Genomic DNA, 27,798 nt, shown 5'->3' with positions numbered 1-27,798 from the left:
TAAATTTCATTTTTAAAAATTAATTTTAGAAACTTAGGGACAAAATGAGTTTGGGAGTACTGATTGCACCTTCAGGTCTGGTTTCTCATAAAGTGAATAGTTGATTGCTTAGAACTCATAGCACTTCCTGTCTATGCTACTTGATGTAGGCAATGAATCATATGCTGCCTTATCACATCCCTCTTACCCGGCTTTAGTTATTAACTCTTGTATTGTTGTTTAATCTTGCACTTGAGGATTATTTGGTGGAGGAGAGCTGCTCTCTCAGCAACCTTATTATATACAGGTCTACAAAGATCAGACCTCAATAACCCCAAGGCACTTAACTCATTCGAAAGTGTTCTGAGAATATCTCTAAGTCTATGATTTGAAGATGAATTTCTGATCTTTATTAATAGGGGAGTTTTCATACCAGAAGTTTCTTATATCTTTGAAATCACAGACCCAGACCAAAGAATAATAATATAGATTTGTATAACACTTTACAAAGTTCTTTATATACATTATCTATTTGAACCTCATGCCTACCCAGTAAGATAGGTACCATAAGTATTAGTATCACTACTGTATCAGATTATAAATTAGAGCTGGTAAATACCTTAGAAGCCATCATATTTACCTCCCTCATTTTACAGATAAGGAAACTGAGTGTAGTTTGCACCAAAAACCAAATGAAGAAAAGGAGCTCATCAGAATCTCTAGAAAAAGTTTAAATGACTTATTTTAATTTTAACCTAGACCTTTCTGACTCTCAAATCCAGCATTCTATTCTCTGTAGTAGGAATGCCTAAATATTTGGAAGTTTCCACATATTCATGATAAAAACTCTTCAACTCCATGAAGACATAATCAAAGTTGCAAATAATAGCTTCATCCTTTAACCCCATCAAGTTGATTGGTCTCTGCTAGTGTCCTAGTGTCCTTCTTTACATGCAACTAGTAGTAGGTTCTCAAATAGATTGGAGATTGGTTAAAGAAATTGGTTAAAATATACTTTAACATATTTAACATGTATGGGACTACCTGCCATCTGGGGGAGGGGGTAGGAGAAGGAGGGGAAAAATTGGAACAGAAGGTTTTGCAAGGGTCAATATTGAAAAATTGCCCATGCATATGTTTTGCATATAAAAAGCTATAATAAAAAAGAAAATTAAAAAAAAGAAAAAAATTAGTAATTTAGACCATTTTTATATGACTATGTTTAATTTTTATTCTTTTATTTTAAAACTTCCTATTCATGTTCTTTGACTATTTATTAATTGGAGAATGACATATTATACATTTGACAGAGTTCTCTATATGTTTAAGATATGAGACTTTTTTCTGAGAAATTCTTTACAAATTTTCCCCAAACTTGTTGTTTTCCTTCTAATCTTAACTTTTATTTGTATAAAACCTTTTTGATTTAATATAATAAAAATTATTTTACATTCCAAAAAAAAAAAAAAAAAAAAAAAAGAAATTGGTTAAAGATTTCATCTTAGACATCATGGCATAGTTGAGCACTAGGCCTGGAGTTAAAATGACCTCAATTCTAACCCCATCTCAGGCAGTGCTAATTAGTATGTATCATTTCTGAGTCTTAAGCTTCACATCTGTAAAATGAGGGGACAACTAGGTGGCAATAGAATACCAGAATACAGACCTGGAGTCAGAAGACTCATCTTCATGAGTTCAAATCTGGCCTCAAACACTAGCTATGTAACCCTGGACAACTCACTTAACCCTATTTGCCTTAGTTTCCTCATCTGTGAAATGAGCTGGAGAAGGAAATGCTAAACCATTCTAGTATCTTGCCAAGAAAGCCACAAATAAGGTCACAGAGAGTCAGACATGGCTGAACAACAATAACAAAATGAGAATCACATCTTTAGTATTTCCCTTATATGTTGTGATTCAAATGTAAGAAAATATATTAAATGTTTTGCATATTTTAAAGAACTATATTAAATATCAATTATTATTATTTGTGCAGAATACAGGAGTAGAGATTTGTGATCTAGTCCAACTCAACAATTAGGTGATCTTGGGAAAATAACATTATCCCTGTGGTTCATAGTTGCCAAACCTCGAGAGGGTGGGGTTAAGTAAAAGGAGGGGGATGGACTTAGGTAGTAAACAATGCTTAGACTGTAAATAGTTGTTTGGGGACTTCAATCCATATTCTAATGTTCTCCAATACAGTTTCTATATCATCATCCTTAATTTCACCCTCAATTTCTCTTCCCTAATTGACTCCCACTCCCTATAGTTCTGCTTTTCTTCTCTCCTCAAATCTACCACAACTTCCTTCCTCATCTCTCAATGAATAATATACTTTATAGTTTACTAAAAGAGCCTTACTGAGTGTGAATCTCCTTTGCTCCTCTTATGTACCTCAAAAGTTATAACATTGAACCTACATACTCTTCTTTTCTCCATTCTTTAATAAAGGAAAAAATGGCTACTTGTGCTCTTGACTTAATATTCCTCCCTCCTCTCTTCCACCCTCCTCTCTTCCAATAGCTTAACCCTGAAAACATCTCCTTTGTGGTTTTCAATCTCTCCATATATTTCTCCTTTTCTTGATGCCTATAAAAAATATCCAAGTTTCCTCTATCCTTAAAAATTAAAAAAAAAAAAAAAAAAAAAAAGTCCCAAACTTCCACTGATCTTACAATTCCCTCAGGCTATCATTCTCTATAATTCCTCCCTTTCACAGTCAAGTATCTGGAGAAAACGTCTACATCCTTTTCCTCTTTCTCCTTGCATCCAGTCAAGGATCCCATTTAACTGAAAGTGTTCTCACCAATTTTACTACTGATCTCTTATATTACAAATCTCACATCTTTTTCTCAGTCTTCATCTTTCTTGTAGCACTTAGACTTCTTTTGTTTATTTGTTTTTATTGTTTATTTTTTGACACTTTTCTGTTTTAGATCTTTATCAATTTGTCTGACTTCACATTCTCCTCTACTAGATTACCATTCCCTCTCATCTCCTCATCATGGGTTTACTCCAAAGCTCTGTCCTGAACCCTCTTCTTTTCTCTCCCCTATCTCCTCACAGTGGATAGAGCTTTGGACCTGAAGTTAGGAAGACTTCAGTTCAAATCTTACCTTAGGCATTTACCAGCTATGTAACTCTGGGCAAGTTTTCTACTTCTGCCTGCCTCAGTTTCCTCATCTGTAAATGGGTACAACTAATAGCACCTTGTTCTGGGAATAATAAGAAGTATTTATTTGTAAAGTACTTTGAAAACTTCACATCACTATATAAATGCAAGCTATTATTTTTATTATTATTCTCTCTCGTGATTTTATCAGCTTTCATGGGAGCAATTACGATCTCTATGAAGCTGACACTCAGATTTCTACATCTTAGTTCAACTCTTTTTTCTGAACCCACCTTTTATCCTTATTTTCCCAATTTAGTTGCATCCAAATCCTGAAGTCATTTTTTATTTTTTATTTGTATCTTATATTTATTTATCTGTAAGCATGTTATATTTCTCCAGTAGAATGTAAGAATAACCCTGAGAGCAAGGACTATCTAGTTTTTCAATTTATATTTCTCATGTCTTGCACAGTGCCTTGCATATTATAGATATTTAATATATATTTGATGGTTAATTGATTAATTGATCACAAACTTCTCTGAGATCTGATCACCAAGTTCTCTGGATGTCCCAGTCAGTGAATTCAACAAATCTTTCTCCCTAAACCCTCTCATCTACCTCACTTTTCTCTCTTTATTGAGGGCACCAATATCATTCCTGTCAATCAGGTCCACAACCTGAGAATAATCCTTGATTTCACTCTCAGCCATATTTCCAAATTATCAAGTTTTCTTGATCCTACTTCTACAATTATTCCCCTTTCCAACTTACAGAGTCAATACCCTATTAGTGAAATCTTTTATCACCTCTGAATTATTATAGATACTTAGGATACTTAGATTCATTTCCTTCCTAAATCTATTATCACATGACTCCCCAAATGCTATTTCTTAAAGCAAAGGACTGACTATGTCACTTCTGCCCAAGAAGCAACAGGAGCTTCCTATCGTCTCTCAGATAAAATACGAATTCCTCTGTTAGGCACTTAAATCTCTTCATAGTCTGATTCTTGTGATTTTCCTGATTTAAATCATGTTATCATGTACTTTTTTTTTCTAGACATCTATGCCTTATGTTCATCTTTTGTGTTTACCTCTAAACAGATCATCTCCCATGGCTCAGAGGACACTGCCTCCTCATTACAACCTCTGAGAATACCTAGCTTACTTATAGTTCAATTCAAGTGACTCCTCCTACACAAGACTTTTTTTGATATCCCAAGTTATTAGGGCCCACTATCTCTCCATCCCAAGAACATACACAATACTTTGTACTCCATCAACAAGCATTTCTTAAGTGCTTCCTATATGCCAAGCACTATGCTAAGCACTCAAGATGAAAGTGAAATAAATAATCCTAAACTTCAAGGAGCTTAAATTCTGATAATATTATCTCTGAATATATTTTATATTTACTTCTCTGTGTATTTTCTGTTTCTTCCCTCCTCCAATAGAATATAAACATTTTAAAGACAGAGATGGTTTCATTTCTGTCTTTGTATTTCCATAATCTATCATAGTACCTGGCACATATTGAGTACTTCACAAATGCTGATTGAATGAATAAATTAATGGTTTGGAAATAGCAAAAAGTGACAGATGTCATTATTGTCCTCTCTTTAAGTTTAACTTATGTTTTCTTGTTTTCCTAGGAAGCAAAGGGGAAATGGGCCAGAAAGGAGACATAGGTATAATGGGACCTCCAGGATTACCTGGTTTACAGGGTGTTGCTGGGGAGCCAGGCAAAACTGGTAAGATGTCACATGACCAGATATCTCCATTTTCCATTAAGGTAACCCTATGGGAAAAGTTACCTGAAATTTTTTTTTTCCTATTACAGGAATGAAAGGGGCTACTGGGCCAAAAGGAGAGCCAGGTAAGAGCTGGGAGAAAGAATAATAGCTATTTTAGTTTTATTCTTGCCACCACTGCTAACATCTGGTATTTATCCAGCCCCCAAAGCATCCCAACTGTTGAACAGAACCCCAACTCAAAGTCAGCATGAGAAAACCTTTTTATTTCAGCATTCCTTTAGGCATCTGGGTTTCTAGAAAAATCTAGTCAAATTTAGACTCTAGACTTGCAAGAGTTCTCAAACTACAGCCCACAGGCCAGATGCCACCCACTGAGGATATTTATGCGCCCACCGGGTTATGGCAAATGGGCTGAGGGGCAGAGAGAGAGTGTGAACTTCTGTTTTTACTATAGTCTGGCCCTCCAACAGTCTGAGGGACAGTGAACTGGCCCCTTATTTAAAAAGTTTGAGGACCACTGCAACTGAGCAGCAAAAAGAGGCAAGACTGATTGATATTGTCTATTATACTCTCCTCTCTTTTTCTACAATAGGATAGTGCTATTGAAATCCAAAGCATGGTCTCTAACAACTACAGAAGTCCTAACAGCATTCTACCTTCCCAACACTATGTAAAAACATAGTTAAACTCGCTTTCTTTACTAGCATTTTACCACTTACCCTATTAGTTTATAAAAAGAAGCACACAAAGCTCTATGGATATCTTTACTAGTGGCCAATTGAGTCATAACTGAAGCTTTCTGAAGTAAGATGCTTAAAAGTGTGTTCTAGGATGTTTAGGGATAGGGGAGGGCAAATCTTTAACCTTTGAGGACAAGAGGACAGGGGATATCTTTTAGTTTTTTTCCAGAAATCTCACTAAAATGACCATTAACTTGAAGACTTTATTTAACTTTCAGGTCAGCCTGGAGCTAAGGGTGTCGCTGGAATACCAGGTTTAACAGGAATTCCTGGTATCAAGGGAGAACCTGGCAAAAATGGTCCTTCTGGACCACAAGGTAATTCAGTTCCATGAATATCTGGTAAGCGTTTACAACTACTTAGCTTTTAAGGATACTAAGTCAAAAACCAGCCAGTCCCTGTCTTCAACAAACATACCCTTTTGCTGCTCTATCTTGATTTTTATGGTGAATTTTAAAAGTCCTTCTACCCACTTCTAACTGTCTCTGTGTTCCATGTGATCTCTAGGACCTCCAGGACCATCTGGAATTATGGGAGTACCAGGTGCAAAAGGAGACAAAGGAGATTCAGGTAATAAAGAACACAGGAGGTCAGATCCCTGGGCAGAACATTCAGGGGCTCAGACTACTGCAACATTTCTCTACTTGCCAGCACCAAACAAGACTATCCCTGCCTTAATATTTTTCCTGTCTATTCTTTCAGTCCCTTTACCCACCCCTCACCCAGGTTCTTGGACACATGAGGGTGAGAGATATTGCCCATTTCCAAAGGGTCTTCAATGACTGACCTAACTATAAGATAATAATTTGACATGTTTAGGAATGTAAAGTGCTTTATTATCTATCTCTAATTCTAAAAACAGAATTTGTCCCTGGGACATGGAAGAAATAATAATTTGTCTTCTATACTTTTACTATTTCTGTGACCATAAGTTCATCACTGAGGCACAGGAGTAATTGATCTCTGTGTCTACCATCATTATAAGCTTCCCAATAGCAATAATGATTCAGCTCAGACCTCAGTGACTACTGATCCTGGGGCAAGTTTTGAGGATGGGGAAGTCCTCAGCTTTGAAGGTTCAGAAATTCAGTCAATCCATCAGCAATAAGGGGAGAGGAGGGGCATTGATTCATGAGACCCAAACTCAAAGAAAGTGTCATAATACTGTCAATCTACTAACTTACTGTGAAACATGTCAGAAAGATTAAAACTAGAGCCTTTGGTTCAATCAGCTTGCTTACTATTTCAATAAGGAAAACTATTTGTGAAACCAAATTTACTTCAAAAAATGACTTGGTGAGCCCAGGAAAAGCAGAGGCACATAATGAGTTTTTTTGTTTGCTTTTTAAAACTTTTTTTAAAAAATTAATTTACTTTTTTTCAACTAATGAAAATCTATTTTTCACCATCTCACCCTCTCTTCATCTCTGCAATAAAAATGAAATGAAAAAGAAAAAGGAAACTTTTGTAACAAATTGAATAGTAAAGCAAAATAAGTTCTCACACTGACCATATCCAAAAGGATATATGCTTCATTCTATTCCCCAAATTTAACCATCATCTCTCTTCCAGAAGATTGTCATAGGTAAAAAGGTGGGATATAGTATCTTGTTCTAAGAACTTTACAAATATTTCATTTGATCCTTACAACAACCCTTAGAAATAGGTCCATTATTTTCACCATTTTATAGTTGAGGAAACTGAAAAAGAAAAAGAAAAAAAAAAAAAAACAGAAGTTAAGTGACTTACCTAGAGTCACACAGCTAAAGAGTCTCCAAGACTGGATATGAACTCAAATTTTTCTGTTTCTAGATTTAATATTCTATCCACCTTACTGCCTACTTATTTTTTATTAGAGGCACTAGTCTTTAAAGGGATACTGAGAGTGACCTCACCTCCCTAAGCCTCAAGGGTTCCATCAAGTGGACAGAAATGCTCAGAATTTCCTCTATCCACACATTTGAATACTTCCCACCTTCTTTCTTTAAAAACTCCCATTGCCTTACCTGTTTTCTCTTTCTGCTCAACAGAAGAAAAAGAAAACCCTAATTTTTGTTATGTAGTAATTTCCAAATTGATTGTGCAGTTTCCTATGAAAACATTTAAGAAAACTGCTTCCCAAAATCACTTTAGAGGGGCACTTTGATGATACTGGCAAACTTCTTGGGAAAGTGGAGTTAGTAGGGGTGTACTTGTAGCCAAGTAATAACATCCTTGCATGGAAAGACTCTTTAGTCTCAAAGACTATGTGTCTCTTTAAGGACCAGCTGTATCCAATCCTCCTTACCTTCTAATCTAATCTCCTCTTACTCAAGATCATGAATTAATTAATTAATGAAAAGCACTATTCTACCTGCTTGGAATACAAGTACAGAAACTGAAGTGATTCCTACTTGTGATGAACCTAAATTCTAATGGGGAAGACAACAAATACATGTAAAAGTATGTACAGCAAAAATATAAAGTCAATTCAGATATGTAGCAGTTAAAAGACTCTATAGGGAGGAAGACACTAGCAGTTAGCAGATTGGGAAAGGCTTCACGCAGAAAATAATGTCTGAGCTCTGTTTTAAGAAAGAGAGGGATTCTTTGAGTTAGGAATAAAGAGAGAGTGCATTCCAGGCCTGGGAGATGGCCAGGGCAAGGATATAGAGTTAGAAGACGGAGATAGGAGATAGAGTGTTATGAATGAAGACAGAGAAGAACACTTTGGATGAATCTAAAAGGGAAGGAAGGGGTGCAATTCAAAAAGGTATAAAAATAGGGCCAGTTTTTGAAGGGCCTTAAAAGATGAACAGAAAAGTTTATATTTTATTTTAGAGGCAATGGGAAATTATTGGTATTGGTATTGGTTGGATAGGGGAGTCATATCATCAGAATTGAATGTAAAGAAAAAAAATTCGGCAGCAATGTATGAAATAGACTGTAATGGTGAGAGGTCTGAAGCAAGGGGACCAATGAGGAAGCAATTACGGTGTGCTAGGCTAGTACCTAGTACCTTTCCCTGAACTAAGGACCTGAGTTAAGATGATAGCTATGAGATTAGAGAAAAGGGATCATATTCAAGAGATTTTGTGAAGGTAGTGATCTGGCAACTGAATGTATATGTGAATAAGGAATAGTCAAGGATAATACTAAAATTAGGAACCTGGGACACTGGAAGAATAGTGATGATATCTTTGACAAGGATGAAGATGTTTAGGATGTAGAAAAAGATAATAAGTTTAATTTTAGGTATGTTGAGTTTAAGATATTTCTGAGAGAACTAGTTTGAAATAGCCAAAAAATACTTGTTGATATAGGACTAAAGCTCTTGGGACAGTCTGGCACTAGATATGTAGATTTAGGAGTCACCTGCATAGAAATGATAGTTAAACCCATGGGAGCAAATAAAGTTATTGAGAAAGTCTAAGGGAATAAATGTGATGAAAATCTAGAGAGGAAAATTATTGAGGAAGAGAGGGTAAGTCAAAAACTGTAAGGGACTTCTCCTTTTAAAGAGTTTATAATAGGAAGAAATAGCATGCAATCAGTCCTTTATGGTCACACATTTAACTTTCACTACTTCAAGAATTCCAGTGATTTTATTATTAATGCTCATTTTTACTTTTGTATTGACAGTCTCAAACATTTGGGGCTCTATAACATAGAGAAAAAAAAAGCAAGAGAGTCATGATGCATGCAAGTTTGTAGAGTCACTGATATTTTGCTAGCTGCTTCACCAGTCTTGTTCACTCTATCTTATAAAGGGATTTCCTCATCAGTTTTCCATCAGCAGACTAAAGTCCCAGAAATTTCTCCCTTAGTCTTCAGAAGGTGGCCATTGTAGAGAGGTTTATAGTAGTATAGTATTATCTAAAATCAATGATTTTTAAAAATTGAGATGTTAGTACAAAATATCACAGAATTCTAAGGAATTACAGGTGAGAAAAAATGTTTTCCATGTTGCCAATTATTTTGCATACTGCATTTTATGGATTATTTTATGGTTACTGTGTTAGGAAAAGTACATGTTTTCAGAATTAATGTTATAAAGAATTGTATGTAAAACATTTATTTTCAGTAATCTTTAGTGAATGATTATAGTTTTTGGTGATCATAAGAACCTGATCCCCTACTTCCTATAGGAAGTAATGTGTCAAAGTAATGTGTCAACATTTGCATTTTGTTGACTTTTGCACTTTTTTCTTGGAACATTACTCTTATGAAAGTTGAAGGATTGATGTTTATATAGTGGTGATTGCCAAGAAGGGATGTTTTGGTCCTAAGGGTTACCAGTATGGTGATGGGGGTCATAGTTTTCCTTGAGGAAATTAATATTGTATCATGGTTCCAGAAAGAGAAGATGGGGAAAGAAGTAGAAAGGGGATCTTATGAAGCTGCAGGAGGTTATTGAAGTTAATAGAGGTTAACTGAGGTTAACTATAGCAAGAGTAGGGGATAAAATGAGTAAGCAGGATTGTTCTCATAGAATGGACCAGAGAGGAAGTCACCCATCAGGACAGAGGGGCAACTGGGCATACATCAAAGTGTTTAAAGCTTTTAGGCTGTGGTCTTTGATATAATCTGCAAGACTGTTGGCAACTCAGAAAATAATCATGGTTTAGGGAAATAAGTGAAATTTCTTTCAGAAAGAAATCCTTTCTCCCCTGACTACATTTCCTTGCTTTCTTTTTATATACTCTCTTCACCTTCATTTCTATTTCCTATACCCTGAAACCCATCCTTTTCTTGTGCCAGAAAACTTCAGACCTTTGCTTGCTGACATTTCTTTCTGGTTTTTTCACTCCCAATGTCTCTTCCATTGAGTTTTCCATTCTACCCTGCTCCAAGTACCTCCAACTTTTCTATTCAAAAAAAAACAAAAACAAAAACAAAAACAAAAAACAAAAACAAAACAAGATGGCTTTTTTTCCTTTTCTCTTGTCCTGTTCTCTATAAACAATACCATATTCTCCTTTTAGGTGGTTTTAATTAATTTTTTACTACTAAATGAAGGGGGAAAGTTTATAAAAGTCTTCTCATTGACTATTGACTATATACAAATGTAATCGGAACAAAATCTCCCTCTTCAATATCCTCTGTAATATCCAGACTAGCTTTCTGGAGAATCTCTGGATAGGCCTTGGTTAGGTGAAGAAGTGATGAAGACAACAGAGCCACCACAAGGCTGGTCAAAGATGGAATATCTCTATTTCCAGTCCTCTCAGCCCTTAAATACCTCAGTATGATTATATCATTATAACACACTAAGTATATGTGAAGTAGAGAATCATTATCTCATCAATCACACTGAGTAAACACCCTGCTGTAAATATCCATGTTTCAAGTAGACTTTTCCAGAGTTCTGCCCTCTACATATAGTGATCTCCTAATTGACAGAGTTGGTCCCTTTTCCTCAGCTCTTGCTCCTAGTCAACAGGCCTAATAAGCTCTCATCTGTCTGCTAGATCAAACTCCAAGTTTCTAACTGATGGATTTAGTTTGGCAAGGTTACAAAATGTCTCAGTCCTTCCAAAATCTACTCCCTCAACCTTTAGTTCTGATTGTGGGATCCCCAAGCTCCCCAAAGGCAAGCATCTTTTTTTTTTTTTTAACCTAATCTTACTCCCTGCTCAGGACAAGTAATTCTACTGGATTTCAGGATTGTCCTCTTCCTTACCTTTTATACTGGCTAAAGAGGTAACATTGCCCAATTAATCAATCTGGAATCAGAGTGTCTGGGTTCAAATGTCAGCTTGGACACACCATCTTTGTGTCTTAGGAAAGTTGCTTAATTAACCTTTCTAAGTATCTGTTTTCTCATCTGTAAAATGTGGGCTTGAACTAAGTCTCTTCTGTGATCTAAATCTATAATCCTATGACTCATTGGTCATAGAATTAGAGCTTTCTCTCTCTAACCCCTAAAGATTTTTCTCTTGTCTTTAAGCTTTGATTCCAAATGTGCTTGTCAGCTATTTCTTCCTCTCCTACAGCTGTCCATCTTCTAAGAAATTTCTCTGTGTGTGTGTGTATATGTGTGTGTGAATACATATATATATACATACATACACATATATGTATATAAACATACACACATGCATATAAAATACATATGTGTGTATATATATATGTATGTATTAGAATTTTTCTACTGCATAATTGCTAAAGTTCCTTCCAACTCTAAATCTAAGATTGTTTAATCCTTGCCAAACCTGAGCATTGAAAAGAGGATTTTCTTCTAGACTGAATTTTTATTCTTGCTTTTCCCTCATACTCCCTGGTAGACCTCACTTTGAACCCTCCTCATTGGCAGACTTAGAATGACAGACTCACCCCAGAGCCAATGATCACTGGACTACATGCCTGACCCAATTTCTAATGATACCTACTTCTCTACTCCCTAATTGTTAATCCATAGTTTGAGATCTGCTACCTCAAGGGATTGCTCAACAAGAATCCAAGTTCACAATCAGAAAATTTTCTCAAATATACAGAGAACATGAATAGATCATTTTCTGCCTTCTCCTACTTTACTGATGAGAGCAAGGCCTATAGCTAGTTTCTATGGTAATGACTCCACTCATTTTCATATAATAAAAAGTTTATTTCTTTCTCATGATGCCAGGAATTCAAACTTGAATTTCAAGAAGTTGGCCATAAAATTCAAATTTCATAGAGCACTTATGTGTGTATGTGTGTGTGTGTGTGAATAAGAAATTAAATGAGAATTTGAGGGGCACTTTGTGGAAACCATAGTTAACATGGGAAGGCCAGCAAATGACACAGCAAGTTTAGAAAATAAAAAGGTACATTATATATACACACATATGTATATATATTGTATTAGTAATATATTTTAATATCATAATAATTCATACTTGTTTTCTGGTACAAAGGAAAAATCAAAAAATTTACGTGAATTTTTCAGATTATGGGAGATGTCATATCCCTAATCCCTGCAATATGGAAAGAGTAATTCTTTATGCTTACATATATGTGAATCTTCATTATTCTTGCTCTCTGGACAGAAGATAACAGGTATTATAAACCCCATTCCTCTGGTGTGGGGAAGCCCAATGAAGAATGAGCTATGAAAAGCATGCTAGACTTAAAGGCAAACATATTGTATAGAGGCTTTGCCTCTTACTATACAATCTTTGGCAAGTCATATCTCTCGGGTTATGCTACTTCTCACACCATATTCTCTCACACATAAAGTCCAACTCATGGGATTCTAGTGGAACCAAGTCCTTTCCCACCCGGATGCATATTCTCTTTTGTTCTCCAGTGAAATGTTTTGTCTCATCAGCCACAGTTGTGACAGATATCCATTTATCCCTAGGAATCCCATCATGTTTATTCAGTTTCTCTTTGTCCTTTGCATCCAAGCCTTCAGATCCAGCTACTTTTCAAATTTGTTTTCTGTTCTACTTACTCATAGTTACAGGCTCTTTCATTCTACTTATCTATCTATCTATCTATCTATCGGTCGATCTGTGTCTATTTTTCTATCTCTCTACCTACCTACCCACCTATTATATATTTATATATATATATATATATATATGTATGAAATTATATGTAATATATATTAGAGGGAGATAGATAGATATGGAAGGTTTAATAGTATAATGCCCATTAATATATGGGCTACATACAACCATTTTTCTGTAACATTTTACATTTCTTGCATAGATACCTACTCATTCTTTTAGCTGTCTCATTCTCTTCAACAACTTTTTACACTGACAGATTTAAGTTCCTAGATAAGAGCTACTACCATTAAATTACACTCAAATTTTCTCAGGGTCTTGGGGTAACCCCGTTGAGGAGACATATATAATATTTGCTCATCACTCAAGCCCCCATCAATGTATTTCTATTTACACAAAACAGAAACTCATAAGATGATACTTGTAGATTCTAAATATAATCATCTACTTAGCAATAAGGGGGAAAATGACATAGGTACACATATATTAAAGCAAGTCGATGAATGATAAAGACAATCAAAAATAACACAAACTTTTGTAGATATACTACCAATGCTTTTGATATATATGAGGAGAGTGGACACATACATGAACCTGGTAGGGAAGCAGATTAGGGAAGAAAGCCTATGTATTCAAGTTAATTCACATCTCTGTATTAAAGACTTTAATGTTGTAAGTCCACTTATGAGCACATGCAACACACTTCTCTACCAACTGCTTGTCTGTTGGTACTTGGCACTTTTCATTTGGTCAGATCTACTTCTCTTCCATATTCAAAGGAATAAACAAACCAATAAAAGCTCTTTTGACTTACAATCATATTTTAAAGGGTATTAAGGAAATATTACTGGATAATATCTATAATGGATTCCCTTAAGCCTAATGAATTGCAAAGTGTATTGGGCTAACTATCTCTGAGCAATACAGACAAAATCTAGTTAATTTTCACTTATCATGATTCTGTATTTTTACAATCAAATGGTAACAGATGATCACAACATAAGAACTCAAGTTACCTCAGTAAGACAGATAAGCTTAGTCAAATTTTCATTTACCAGGACTCCATGTTAATATATTAAATCTCAGGATTTCATCCTATGTATCAGCTACAAAGCTGTCTTTTCCCTTTTTCATTTTCTCTTTCAAATCAGAGGGAAAGAAGATTGCAAAATAAACTAGGCACTTCTGAGGCATTACCTCACTTAAACTCTAGATGGCACTGAGGAGAAGTCCTGATCCAATGAGGATGAGTTTCTGCCCAATTCATCAGAAATCCCATGATTAACTCTTTAGATAACTACTCCTGTTGCTGGTTTCTTCAAACAACTTTTATAAATATGTATTTTTACTACCTGTTGACACTATTACTTGGGCCCTCAATATCTTCACTGTTAACAACCCAACTTCTGCCTCCTGTTGCCTAAATCTTTCAGGACCATATTGCCCTGAAGCACAAATTTCTCAACATGGTCTTCAAATTTTATTGTGTGCTTGAAATTAATTTCTTCATATTTGTGTTATTCCCTTTTTGAACAAAAACATTTTCTTCTCTGCCCTAAATAGTAATATTAGTAATAGTAAACTATTCACTTACAAACATTATTCACTTATAAACACACAAACATTACAAACAGTAATTATATCTTTTATATCAATTATTATATCTTTTTGTAAGATGATTTAAGTCTTTATATTTGTGCCACAAGTCATTATCTATGTGAAATGGCTCAAATTACATCTGAAAACTGTTTCTTCATATACATATTTTAACAATTTTATTAAATGAAATATTTATCAAAACAGAGACAATATCTTATAGACCAATTGATATAATTCTTTTTCTTTACACAAAAATATTTACTGCCCTTTTTGAGAGTAACCTGCTCCATATGAAGAGAGAGTTACTTTAAGAGAATATTAACTAACAACAATGATGACAATGAGGAGGAAAAGGAAGAAGAGGAGGAAGATAGGTAGTATTTGTATAGTGCTTTAATATTTGCAAAATACTTTCCAAATATTATCTCATTTTATTCTCAAAACAACTCTGAGAGATAAGAACTATTAGCATTCCCACTTTACAGATGAGGAAAGTGAGGCAGATGCAGATTAAAGTAATTTGCCCAGGGTCACAAAACTAGTAAATGTCTGAGGCTGGTTTTGAATTCAGATCTTCCCAACTCCAAGTCCAGCACTCTATTTGTTTCTCTAGCTAGCTGCCTTACATTAGGATCACACATGCAGATCTAGAGGGGACTTTCTAGGCTATCTAATCCAATATCCCCATTAAAGATGAAGAATGGAGATCCAAAGAAGTTTAAGCAGCTTGTCCAAGACCACAGGTATCAGAGATGAGATTTGCTATAACTGATGCTCATTCCATGTCTTCTGTGATCTGTGGGGAATAATTGATTGTTTTACCTCAGAGCCCAGGGGTAGGGGAAAGGAGTTGTGATGTAGCATGGTGGAATCAGAGGACCATCTCTGATATGATCTTGGTCAAGTCATCCAAATTCCCAGGGCCTTACTTTCCTAATATGAATGAGACTGTGGACTAGAGGGTCTGACATCTTTTCTACCTTGATACCTAATATACACATATATTATTTAGACGTGTGTGTGTGTGTGTGTATACACAAAGAAATATATACAAACAAAAAGCAAACACAGAGACCTATTTGGAAAGGATAGAAAATTTACCTAAGGTTACATCTGTGTGTGTATATATGCAAACATACACATATATATGTATATATACTCACATGCATATAGCTATATACATATATGAATATTCATGTGTATATGAAATCACATATACAAATGAATGTATATGTATGCATATATAAATATGAGTATGATTCTATGTAGATGTATATGCATGTGGTTATACCATAATACATATGTATATCCTATATCATGTAAGTATTGCTATATAACATGTATGTGTATATACATGTGTGCATGTACATGCACATAAGATATGCATACAGGTATAAAGTGTGACTTGCCTATAGTCATAGCCACAACCAAGTATGTATCTGAGACAGGGCTTGCACCCCAGTCTTCTTGGCTTCAAAGCTAATTTTCTATCCCTATGGCACCTCATATATTTGTATAATAAAATATGAATTAAATCTCACATTTTTAAAATGACATATGCATTATATCATATACTAAAATGTTTTACTTTCTTTATATCAATGTCATTTCTGAATAAATCAGTTTCCCCCAATATACACACATACACACACATACATACATACACACACACAGTAGATATTTCCATTGTAACAAAAAAGTACAGTTAAGCAAAACAAATCAGCACATTGGTCAGGTCATAAACACTTCTGGCAGGTTGTCTCATTAGCGCCTTAGGTCATCATAACCTATCTTCATCTCTCTGACCTTTCTCCTACTTAAAATTTTTTTTTCTTAAGAAATTCAAGCAAAATTTCTAGTTTTTCAATTGAGCTCCCTTGACATCATCAGAGAACTTAGTTTTGTTCAATTTATTCCTTAGGCAATATCCTCCACTCAGAGAGTTATATAGTACATTTTTGGATAGTTAGTCACAATTGACTCATTTAACAAACATTGATTAAGCTCCTATTGTGGGTAATAATGCAGTGTTGGCCATCTAAGCAGAGAACCAATTTCTTTACTAGTTGTGTGAAAAAGACTTATGAAAAGACTTTTGATTTTGATAATTAAGCATCCAGTCAATCTTCTTCCTTATAAAGATGGCAGCCTTATGACAAGTCTTCCTTAATTTTCATTTTTTCACCACTTCTCAGCATCACCATCCATTCTCTGTTTCTTCACCTAGAGGTCACTCCTCTTTGCAAATATCTTCAGTGTGGCTAGCTAGCAATTGCCAAATAAAATTCAAATTTCTTTTGAACACATCAGTGTTCAAAACCTTCCACAGCATGGTATAATTCTACCTTTTCAGCTTTATTTCATATCTCTTCCCTCATTATTTTATGCTTTTAGCTGAATTGATTAAATCTTTGTCTACTTTATCTCTCTCAATACCCCACCAAACACACACACACACACACACACACACACACACACACACACACACACACAGAGAGAGAGAGACTTGTCATACTTCCATGTTTTTGCTTACCACTGTTGTCAGAATATCCTCTTTTCCCCTTTTTGGCTATGAAATTTCTCTTTATCTTTTAAAGCCCACCAGAAGAGCTTTTCCTCCACTTTTGTCACAGTTAGATATTTCAGATATTTCCCTAGCTTTGGTTCATACTTTATAAATTTCATTTGCCCTTAACCAGGCCACCTCACATAGGTTGATTCAATCCTAAGTAGTCCAATATAGTTCCTAATTCTGACAGCCAGTAATATTATATTTACATTTTCCAATTTTAGGTACACAGCAATTAAAATGTGCATAGATCTTATATATAACATTCCTGTAAAGAGTCCAAAACAATTTGAATGTTTTTAAACTATAGCCTCTTATCAGAGATATGTTTCTGAGGGGTCTTCCCATTGTCCAATAGTCTGGCAGCATCTTATTAAGGTAGTACTAGAGGCTAGATATTGCAATGCAGGGATCTTTTCCTGGTTATATTTATAGACATATTTTTTTTAATGTCAGGATGTTGGTATTCCCCAAATCAAAGGGACTATGGTGTTTGTCCAGTTTTGATTAACTCAGGCCAAGTTCCCAGATGGGAACTCATTTTATAAAAAATAATCTCTCAATAGAATATAATTTATAGGTGTCCCAGAAAAAACAAAGGCATTCCAGTGCACTTATCCTAAAAATATTAGGAATATATGTGTCATTTAGGTGTGTATGTATGTATGTATGTATGTAAATGTATACTATATGTGAATGTATACATACATATATACTTGTATAAAATTCTTCCTTGGGGAGAATATTAGGATCATAGGGTCAAAATAGAGCTAGAAAAAAAATCTTACATCTACTTCACTCCTTCCATTTTAAAGATGAGAAAACTGAGGCCCATTTAAAATATTAACATAACTAAATCATGTAGATAACAAATAACAGAATATCAAGATTACTGATGCTAGAGTCAGAGGAACTAGTTTCAGAAATTCCCTCTGATGCTACCTGTGTGACCTTAGCAAATCATTTAATTTCCCTATGGTAAAGTTTCCTCATTTGAAAAATAAATGTGATGGTCTCTTGGGCCCCTTTCAAATCTAGACCTATGATTTTATGACATTAAGTTGGCATTTGAATTCAGGTTCAATGCTCTTTCCAATATACTATGCCATCTCAATAATAACTATCAAACAAAATGATATAAATTGTATCTGCAGAAATATTCCCAGGATCTATATTAAAACCAAAAGTTTTTATCTAAATGTCTTATGACTGTGATTGGGAAGAGAAATGACAAACTCTACCCGGAAGGTCTCAATTCACATAAAGTATAATTATCTGTACTGCAATCCGTTGAAGCAGATATTTAATGAAAATAATTCACTCATTTGAATGGCAAAAGTCTCATTCTATAACTAGTTATTTTGCGTTTCTATATGATGGATTCTAATAATTTGCTTGAACGAAGGCCTCCAAACTTTGTTACCAGTTTGAATGTTAGTAAATGTGTGAATTTCATCTCACAATAGAGATCAAGCCTCTGTCAATATTTTTATGTATGTTTTAAAATATAATTTAAGATTATATTTATGTACAATTATAATTCCAAATGTATAATTATTCTTCACAGAACTACTAGTAAACAGTTGCTATAGTCTGTTAAAAAGTATTCTCTCTTCCTGACTTTAATCCTGATATGACACACAGATTCCCAAAAATAATCAAACTTGTGCTCCTACAATATACAATGCACCCAAAGTTCCTAATGGATGCCATGTCACAGTTGAGTCCCCTATTTTTTGAGGCAGGTAGGTGGCTCAGTGAATAGAACACCAGTGCTGGAGGACTTAAGATCTTCAAGGACTTCAAATGTGCTCTCAGACTCTTGACACTTAGTTGTATGACTCTGAAGAAGTCACTTCTACCAAATTATCTCATTTCTTAAAGGTATATCTTGGGATTCAATGCTTTCATTATCCATGAATGAGATGGTAAATTATGTACTATTTCAATTCAGCTTTACCTATCAATTTCTACTCTCTGTCCTCAGAATATATGCTGTTTTTCTCCCTCCAAGCTGTTTGTTCAATCCTTTTCTGTTTGACTAGTCCTCACTCCTCATTTTTGTCTGTTAAATGCCTACTCTATCCTTTAAAGCTCAATTCAAATTCTGGCTCCTCCTTGAAGACTTTCCTAAATTCTATCACACCCCCCCTTCATAATAAGCTTCTCCTTCAGACTTTCTTTTTGTATTTCTCCAATGCATTCATGTTATTATTGTACCTATAGCTATTGTGTGCTCAATAAGTATTTCAAAGCCAAAAATGAAACAGATACTGTATCAAAGAGCTTATATTTTTATAGCTATGTGTACTTACTAGACAGTTGACTCTCCAAGGGCAGGAACCGTGCCTATATTTCTGAGCTTTGTGGCTCCCCGTGTGTCTAGCCACAAGAATGTTCTGTACACAGGAAACATCAAACAATTTTGTTGAATTACTATATAGCAGACAGTCTCAGGCAGGGAGCACAAGGCCTAAAGGACCAAGGTTTATAGTTCCATTTGGTTCTGTTGGATATGAAGACACAGACTAGTATTCATCTGTAATCCTGTCTCCATTTATGCTAAGTGAAGGGGCCTTTTAAAAATCCTAGAGAACCAGTGTATTTTCCCTCCTGCATTAATCAAACAATAAGTAGAAAAAGTGTCTTAAGATTAAAAGTGCCTAATATCTAAATTTTATTATCTTCTCCCCTCTTTTTTTTTCTTTTTTGTTTTTCTCTTAGGGCATCAAGGACAAAAGGGAACAAAAGGAGAAGCAGGAGTTTCAGGTAGAGTATTCACTTGATTTTAATTTCTCAAAGAGATGAATAAAGTCTGTGCATTCAAATGGCAGGACTCTGTGACTTTGAAATGTAGAACTGCAACTTCCTTCTCTCTCCCCCTCTTCCCAAAGTTGTAATAGACTTAAAGGGACTATAAGGAAAACCAGAATCTCGGAAAAGTCAATGAGCTTTTAGGATCCCGATTTCCTTTTATAAAAAATGGAGAGAATAATGTAAACCCATATCCCAAATTGGGGTGGGTTTAGGAATGGAAAGTGTTGATGGAAAACATATAGCATATGTACAAATATATTACATCTGGATAAAATGAAATAATTATGTTCATTAATTGTGAGAAGACTGTAAAATTACAGATCTGAAAAGTCTTTATCTTCCAAACAATTTGCACTACCTTATCCTGCTTTCACCAGGCCAGGATCATAGAATTTTTCATTTAAGCTAGAATGTACCCTAAAAGTTCTCCAATCTACCTGCCTCATTTTACAAATGAGGAAACTGAGGTCCAGAAAATTCAAATGATTTTGGCAGGGACCCACAGCTCATGTCTAAGATAAGATTTCAGTCCAAGTCTTCTTGACTTCAGGTTCAGCACTCTGTCTTCCATCTTCCCCAAAAACAATATACTGAGACTAGGGCTTCTACACAAAGCCAAACATCTTAGGATGCCAAAACAGCTGGATGTAGCCAAGGAGACAGATGATTTACAGAGTTTGTCCTGGTGTTTGGGCTTGTACAATCTCACAATTAGAGGTTGGAGTATTTCTATCAGTTGACTACCAGTCAAACACACTAGTTTGGCTAAATAACCAGTTTAACTGATGCTTTTCAGTTGAAATAATTTAATTGACAGATTATTATAGCCTTCAGGATTCAGTGAAAATTGAACCAAAAAGATTATGAAAAGAAGAACAGTGTATAATTTCTTTTCAACTGGATGTCTGATTTTTCTTGAGTCTGTTTCCCAATTTCTGTTGATCACAGATTTGGGTAGGGAGGCAGTATCAATTTTAGTGTCTGAATTATATATAAATTACCAAGTGGAGACAACCTCTGACAAATATCCTCTAGTTTAGCCTCCACATTTTGCATAGGAGGAAATTAAGACCAGTTAAATAACTTACCCATAGTCAGACAATTAGTAAGTGGCATGGCTGAGGTTCAAGTTAGGTCGTCTAAGTCAAAAATCTATATTTTTTCTATCATCTTTTGAGTTCCCTGGAGTCTGAGGACAACTAGCATTCTCACAGAAAGACACAGAAAGAACTAAACATCTCTTGCAATCTGAACATTCGTCCTGTCCTGCCCCTCCTTAATTTTCCTAAAATCCTCTTTCTTTAGGTTCCACATACATACACACACACACATATACACACATATGTGCATGTATGCATTTGTCATAGGAATGACTTACCACCTCTTTTCTCTACTGTAGGTCTTCAAGGTCAGAAAGGAGAACAAGGAAGAATGGGGAATAAAGGTGAACCTGGCTTAAAAGGCACCAAAGGAGAAAAAGGACAGCAGGGTAAGGCAGGGTTCTGGTTTGGTTTGGTTTGGTTTTTTGTAGAGTATGATTTTAAATTTTCAAGGAGTTGGATTTACATTTAGGAATAGAAGTCATACCATTCCTCCTAGGAATCCTCCTAGTCTCCAGGGAGAATGGATCCATCTTAATATCAATCAATGTCCTCTAGTAAAGATTCTATAGTCCTTTCTTATAAATCCTCACTACCTGAAAGTTCTTTCTCAGATCTAAACTAAATCCTTTTGTCTGAAGATTAAGCCCTTTTTTTTTTTTTGCTCATGAACAAAAGTGGAAAATAACATAAGCTGCAAAGCCTTTCCAGAGCAAAATGAATAAATTCCTATAGCTCATTTCAAGTTAATTAAATTCTACTGATAGGTCTCTGGACAGAACAAGGGAGAACATGATCTCTTCTCCACCTTTCAGGTCCTCATTTACCCTCCACTAATTATCCCTATAGGAAAAAAAAAAGTTGCTGCAAACTGGTCTGTACTCATAATGACTCATTTCTTTTCATCACAGGTCAGCCTGGACCACAAGGGATCAAAGGAGGATCAGGTATTGCCCCACTATTTTAAAGTAGTATTATTAATTTAGCAAGTTATATAATATGATTCTTAAATTCAAGTGGATAGAACAAAAATATATTGGTAATTAAGAACAATGAATAGAGCCAGAAGGTGAGGACTCTCCAAGAGAAAGAGATCTGTGATCCTAGTCATGATCAAAGTAAAGCAGAAGGCACTCTGGATCAGATGTCATAAGGATGCCAAATTCAAAAGGCTAGGAAAATGGCAAAGAGGATCTTATTAGCAAGAGTTGCAAATCTGAGGACTTGGTGCTCAATATCTCTGAGATATCCATATGTAAGGAGCAATAGGTGTCAATGAAATTGTAGTGATATGATATACAGTAGCTGGATTTTTGTCCTTTGGCCCCATTGGTGTTGCTGTTGGACAGAATAGTAATTTCCTCCCATGTTTCTTGTGAATCTTTTCTACTTCCCCCACAGGACAAGTCTCTTATGTTAGAATTGTTGGCGACAGGTCTAGTAGAGGCCGTGCAGAAATTTTCTATGGTGGTATTTGGGGCACTATATGTGATGACTCCTGGGATGACAATGATGCCACTGTCTTCTGTGGCATGATGGGCTACAGGTCAGGAAGAGTATACTCTGGTGTAGCAGGTAAGTCACAAACTGAAAATAAACAAATGAGCCAATATTCCTTAGACACTTAATTGGAGAGATTTGTTACTAATTTCAATACCACTTTCCTAAATTAAAAGCCAGATATTTAGAAACCTTTGGTTCAAAAGGATTTTCCCCAATATCTCATTACTTAAAAATTTCCTTTGAGATATAAGCTCTTCTCAAACCCAATGCCATCAGAGATAAGACCAACCAACACACACATCCCAGTTTGAATTATTTTAATCAGCTAACCAAATGACTTTCTTCTGACCCTCTAACCACTCATGGTAAACTAGAGTTGTAATATCTGTGTGGGTGCTGGGAGTCTTAAAAGGAGAACAGAGTTAAGTGAACTGATGCAAGGAGGTATCTTTGAACAGTCAGAATATAGCATGAAGGTTCTGGACCCCTGGAGAAAACACGGGAAGGGCTCCTGAAAGGAGAGATCTAAGGTGCTCTGGGAAGCTTTTATGGAGGATCTAGAATCTAAATGGCTTCAAGGTGGTGCAGTGCTGGGCTTAGAGTCAGTGATATTTAATATCAAGGTCCTAGGCAAAGATCATTGCAATGGTAAGGGAGAGAGAGATGGGAAACAATTTGAAATTAAAGTTCATAGGACTTAGTAGTTAAGTGAATTTTCATTTGGAAGCCTATGATTTAATTATCCTTTTCACTGTTGTCATTTGAAAGGTTCTGGACAAATTTGGTTGGATGACGTTGCATGCACAGGGTCTGAAAAAAGCATCTGGGCATGCCCAAAAAGTTCCTGGGGCGTTCATAACTGTAACCACAATGAAGACGCTGGGGTAACATGCAGCTGATTCTTACAGAAAACATCCCATATTGTCCCCAAATTCCTTGAAGCTCAAACTGTAACCTGATTGTCAATCCTTAATTAAGTGATTAGCTTCATTCATAAGATGTACTATATTGAATACACATGTGTATCCAAGTGGATGGTTTCACTCTGTATCATTCTTTTTTCTCTCTGGCAAGATCCTTAAGAAAAAGGAAAAAGAAAACCTCACTAATTGTGTTTTCTTTGATTGGAGCCAACACTGAAAAATCAAACTAATTCCCTACTCCTGGACCACAAATGATCACAGAAAATGAATTGATGCAAGTCCCTCGAACTGTCCCAACTGCCAGTTGCTTCCTTTACTTTTGCATGGTTATATAGAAAGCAGGGGAAGGCCTATGGATAGGCAGGTTAGATGGCAGGCTGTGTGTCATGATAAGAAGATACTATGAAGTTGTCTGTCTCAAAATTGACTCCCCTACTTTTTGATTGCCCAGAAATTCCACCATTAAAATGGCCTGACAGTCAAAGTTAAATTGATGTGATTGTTTGAGGTAAATCAAAGATAGATATGGACAAAATCTGAAAGGTCTATCTGTCCTTGAAGAAATAGAAGGCTTAAACATTAGCCTTAAGATCTTATTTTCCTTTAGGACAGGGATTTTTTTTTACCATGTTTGTGTCATGGAGCCAATGGACCTCTAGTCAAAATAATGTTTTCAAGTTAAGTAAAAAATAAATAAAAATAAAGATAAATTTTTCCCATCCAGGTTCTCCGAATTTATCTACAGATAAATGGGTCTCTGGCTACCAAGTCAAGAACTCTTGCTTTAGAGGATAACTAGGCATGAAAAAACAGGTTATAAAGCATGTCAGGACTTTTCTTTCCACCAGTCCCTCTCCCCCCAGAAAAAAATAGGAAAATATCAATTTACCAGAGATACTCTGTCCTTTAAAGACTCATTTAGTAAAGGGACTGACACATTCCCAGAGTGCTGCTACACTGCCAAACTGGAAAGATCTGAAGGACTGGTTCAAAAGGGAAGATTATAATGGATCCTTGGAATGACCATATATTGTAAATAGAAACCAACATAAAGAATCTTTAGCAAAGGAAAAAAAGAATGGAATTTGGGTCATACCAAACAGTGGGCTTAAGCCCACTTACCTGGCTTAAGCAATTTAATTGTAATCTATTCAGTTCAACAGACATTTATGAAGTGCCTTGTGTTAATTGTTATACAAGATGCTCTATGCACCAAACCACAAAGATTCAAGGAGAAAATAATAGAGTCCCTGACCTTAAGAAGCTCACATTTTATTGAAAAAATAAAGTTTGTTTATTGAGGGCAAGGAGTGTGCCAGGGTAATGTTAAGTACAATACTCATAGGATTGAATATAATTAATAATCATATAACTTCAGAGTTCCATAGAGTTTCATGCATTATCCCATCTGAGTCACAAAACCAGGTAAATGCTATTTTTATCCTATTTTACAGATGAGGAAACTGAAACTGAGAGAAATTAAATGATTTTTCCCAGTCTCACAGTAACTCTATATCAAGAGTAGAATTTGAATCCAAGCGTTCACAACTCCAAATCTAGCATTACATGTACTCCAGTTGGAATGAGAAAGAAGGAAGAAATAATGAATAATAAAAAGGTGTTTTAAATGAAATGTTCAATCAATGAAAATTCTCTTCTATTCAGTGTCCAATGAGAACTTTCAGTTATAAAATGAACATAGGATTGTAGGTCTATAGCTAAAACAAAACTCTTTTCATAGGTTAGGAAACTAAAAAAAAGCCAAGGGAAGTCACAGGGTCATAGGATTTATAGATGGTGACTGATCCAGCTTTTGTTCATCTTTTTCTCCACTCCTATATTGGTTCTGAAGTGGTTTTCACTGTTGTTTGGAGAGGAATTTGAGTAGGCTCTGGGGACTTTTTGCTCATTCCATCATCTTGACACTAGGAGTCAATTGGCCTGTCTGATGAAAAAAAAAAAAAAATCCTATCTTAGATCAGGTTGGCTTTTAGGACTTGTCCCCAGAACATGCTAGAAAGGAACCCCCCCCCCACCTCTAAAGCAAGCCAGCAGCTAGGCCCTGGTCCAGTGAAAGCCAGCAACAAGACTCTGAGTTCTGACACAACAAGGTGAAAACAATGCAGGAGCAGAGTCCAACTCTCACATAAAAGTATCAAATAACAAAATAGGCAGAAAAAATAAATTTTTAAAAAATGGAAAAAAGAAAAATTGACTACAGAAAATAAATATGGTAATAGAAAGAATCAAGGCACAAACTTAGAAGATGACAACCATGTCAAAATGGCTCCATGCCAAGCTCCCATCCAAAGAAAAATGTAAATTGTTCTCAGGCTCAAAGAGACTTTATAAAGCAAATGAGAGAACTATAAGAAAAATTGGAGAAAGAAATGAAAGTAATACAAGAGAATCATGGGAGGAAGGAGAGAATCAATAGCTTAGCAAAAGAAACACAAAAAATAGGGGAAAATATAAATACAAAGATTCACCAGAATAAATAACTACTTAGAAAATAGAATTGGCCAGATGTAAAAGAAAATACAAAAGCTCACTGAAGAAAATAGTTCCTTAAAAATTAACATTGCACAAGTGGAAGCTAATGATTCCCTGAGACATCAAGGTATAATAAAGCAAAATCAAAAGAAGAAAAAAAGAAGAAAATGACAAATTTCTCATTGAAAAACCACTGACCTTGAAAATAGATCCAAGAGATTTTTGTGTACATTTTCAAAAATAAATTTATTGGACTAAGAAAAAAAGATTATTGGATTATAAGAAAACCATAATAATAATAAAAAAGACTCTGGATATCATTTTCAACAAATTATTAAGGAAAACTGGTTTGGTATCCTAGAACCAGAGAGCAAAATAGAATTTGAAAGGCTCCTCCAATCACGACTTGAAAGGGATCCTCAAATAAAAACTCCTAAGAATATCATAGCCCAAAATGACAGGAACAAATAATGATGAATGTTGGAGGGGATGTGGGAAAACTGGGACACTGATACATTGTTGGTGGAGTTGTGAAAGAATCCAGCCATTCTGGAGAGGAATTTGGAACTATGCCCAAAAAGTTGTCAAACTGTGCATACCCTTTGACCCAGCATTGCTGTTATTGGGATTATATCCCAAAGAAATACTAAAGAGTGGAAAGGGACCTGTATGTGCCAAAATGTTTGTGGCAGCTCTTTTTGTTGTAGCTAGAAACTGGAAGTTGAATGGATGTCCATCAATTGGAGAATGGTTGGGTAAATTGTGGTATATGAAGGTTATGGAATATTATTGCTCTGTAAGAAATGACCAGCAGGAGGAATACAGAGAGGTTTGGAGAGACTTAAATCAACTGTTGCTGAGTGAAATGAGCAGAACCAGAAGATCACTATACACTTCAACAACAATACTGTATGAGGATGTATTCTGATGGAAGTGGAAATCTTCAACATAAAGAAGATCCAACTCACTTCCAGTTGATCAATGATGGACAGAAATAACTATACCCAGAGAAGGAACACTGGGAAGCGAATGTAAATTGTTAGCACTACTGCCTATCTACCCAGGTTACTTACACCTTCGGAATCTAATAATTAATGTGCAACAAGAAAATGGTATTTACACACATATATTGTATCTGTTATATTGTAACACATGTAAAATGTATGGGATTACCTGCCATCGGGGGGAGGGAGTGGAGGGAGGGAGGGGATAATTTGGAAAAATGAATAAAAAAAAAAAAAAAAAAAGAATATCATAGCCCAATTCCAGAATTTCCAGTTCAAGAAGAAAATATTTAAGACAGTCAGGAAAAAGCAATTTAAATATCTTGGAACCAGAGTCAGGATTAAATAGAATTTAACAGCTGCTATGTAAAGAAACAGAGGGTTTGAAATATGATATTCAAGAAGGTAAAGGATTTAGTACTACAACCAAGAATCATCTATCCAGCAAAACTGAGTATAATCCTTTGGGGGGTAGAGGTATATATTTGATGAAATAAAGGACTTTCAGGAATATCTAATTAAAAGACCAGAACTGAATTTTTAAAAAAGATCTTCAAATATAGGACTCAAGAGAAACAGAAAAAGATCAAAAAGAAATAAGAGAAAGAATAAAAGGTTTAGTAAGATAAAGTTTATATTCCTACATGGCAAGAAAATATTTTTAACTCTTAAGAACTTTATCACTACAAGAGTATTTAAAAAGTGTATACATAGAAGGTACAGAT

At 35.2% G+C, this 27,798-nt stretch overlaps 1 protein-coding gene across 2 annotated transcripts in view; it reads left to right on the top strand.

The window, feature by feature from the left end:
- MARCO (macrophage receptor with collagenous structure) overlaps window positions 1-25,166 on the top strand; it is a 53,062-nt gene extending 27,896 nt beyond the window's left edge. The window contains exons 9-18 of one of the 2 annotated variants that reach the window (XM_074301844.1): window positions 4,749-4,847; window positions 4,937-4,972; window positions 5,809-5,907; window positions 6,098-6,160; window positions 19,958-20,002; window positions 21,450-21,539; window positions 22,062-22,097; window positions 22,552-22,725; window positions 23,422-23,537; window positions 25,031-25,166. In XM_074301844.1, the coding sequence (XP_074157945.1) occupies window positions 4,749-4,847; window positions 4,937-4,972; window positions 5,809-5,907; window positions 6,098-6,160; window positions 19,958-20,002; window positions 21,450-21,539; window positions 22,062-22,097; window positions 22,552-22,725; window positions 23,422-23,537; window positions 25,031-25,063 (791 nt within the window). In that variant the 3' untranslated portion in view covers window positions 25,064-25,166. Of the gene's footprint in view, window positions 1-4,748; window positions 4,848-4,936; window positions 4,973-5,808; window positions 5,908-6,097; window positions 6,161-19,957; window positions 20,003-21,449; window positions 21,540-22,061; window positions 22,098-22,551; window positions 22,726-23,421; window positions 23,754-25,030 lie in introns of those variants that run through there. The other variant, XM_074301845.1, reaches the window with a different exon arrangement.
- The last annotated feature ends 2,632 nt before the right edge of the window (window positions 25,167-27,798 follow it).

This window comes from Sminthopsis crassicaudata, chromosome 3 (genome assembly GCF_048593235.1).
Source record: "Sminthopsis crassicaudata isolate SCR6 chromosome 3, ASM4859323v1, whole genome shotgun sequence".
Taxonomy (NCBI): Eukaryota; Metazoa; Chordata; class Mammalia; order Dasyuromorphia; family Dasyuridae; genus Sminthopsis; species Sminthopsis crassicaudata.
The sequence above is the reverse complement of the archived record's forward strand: the minus strand, read 5'-3'. Positions and strand labels throughout refer to the sequence as shown.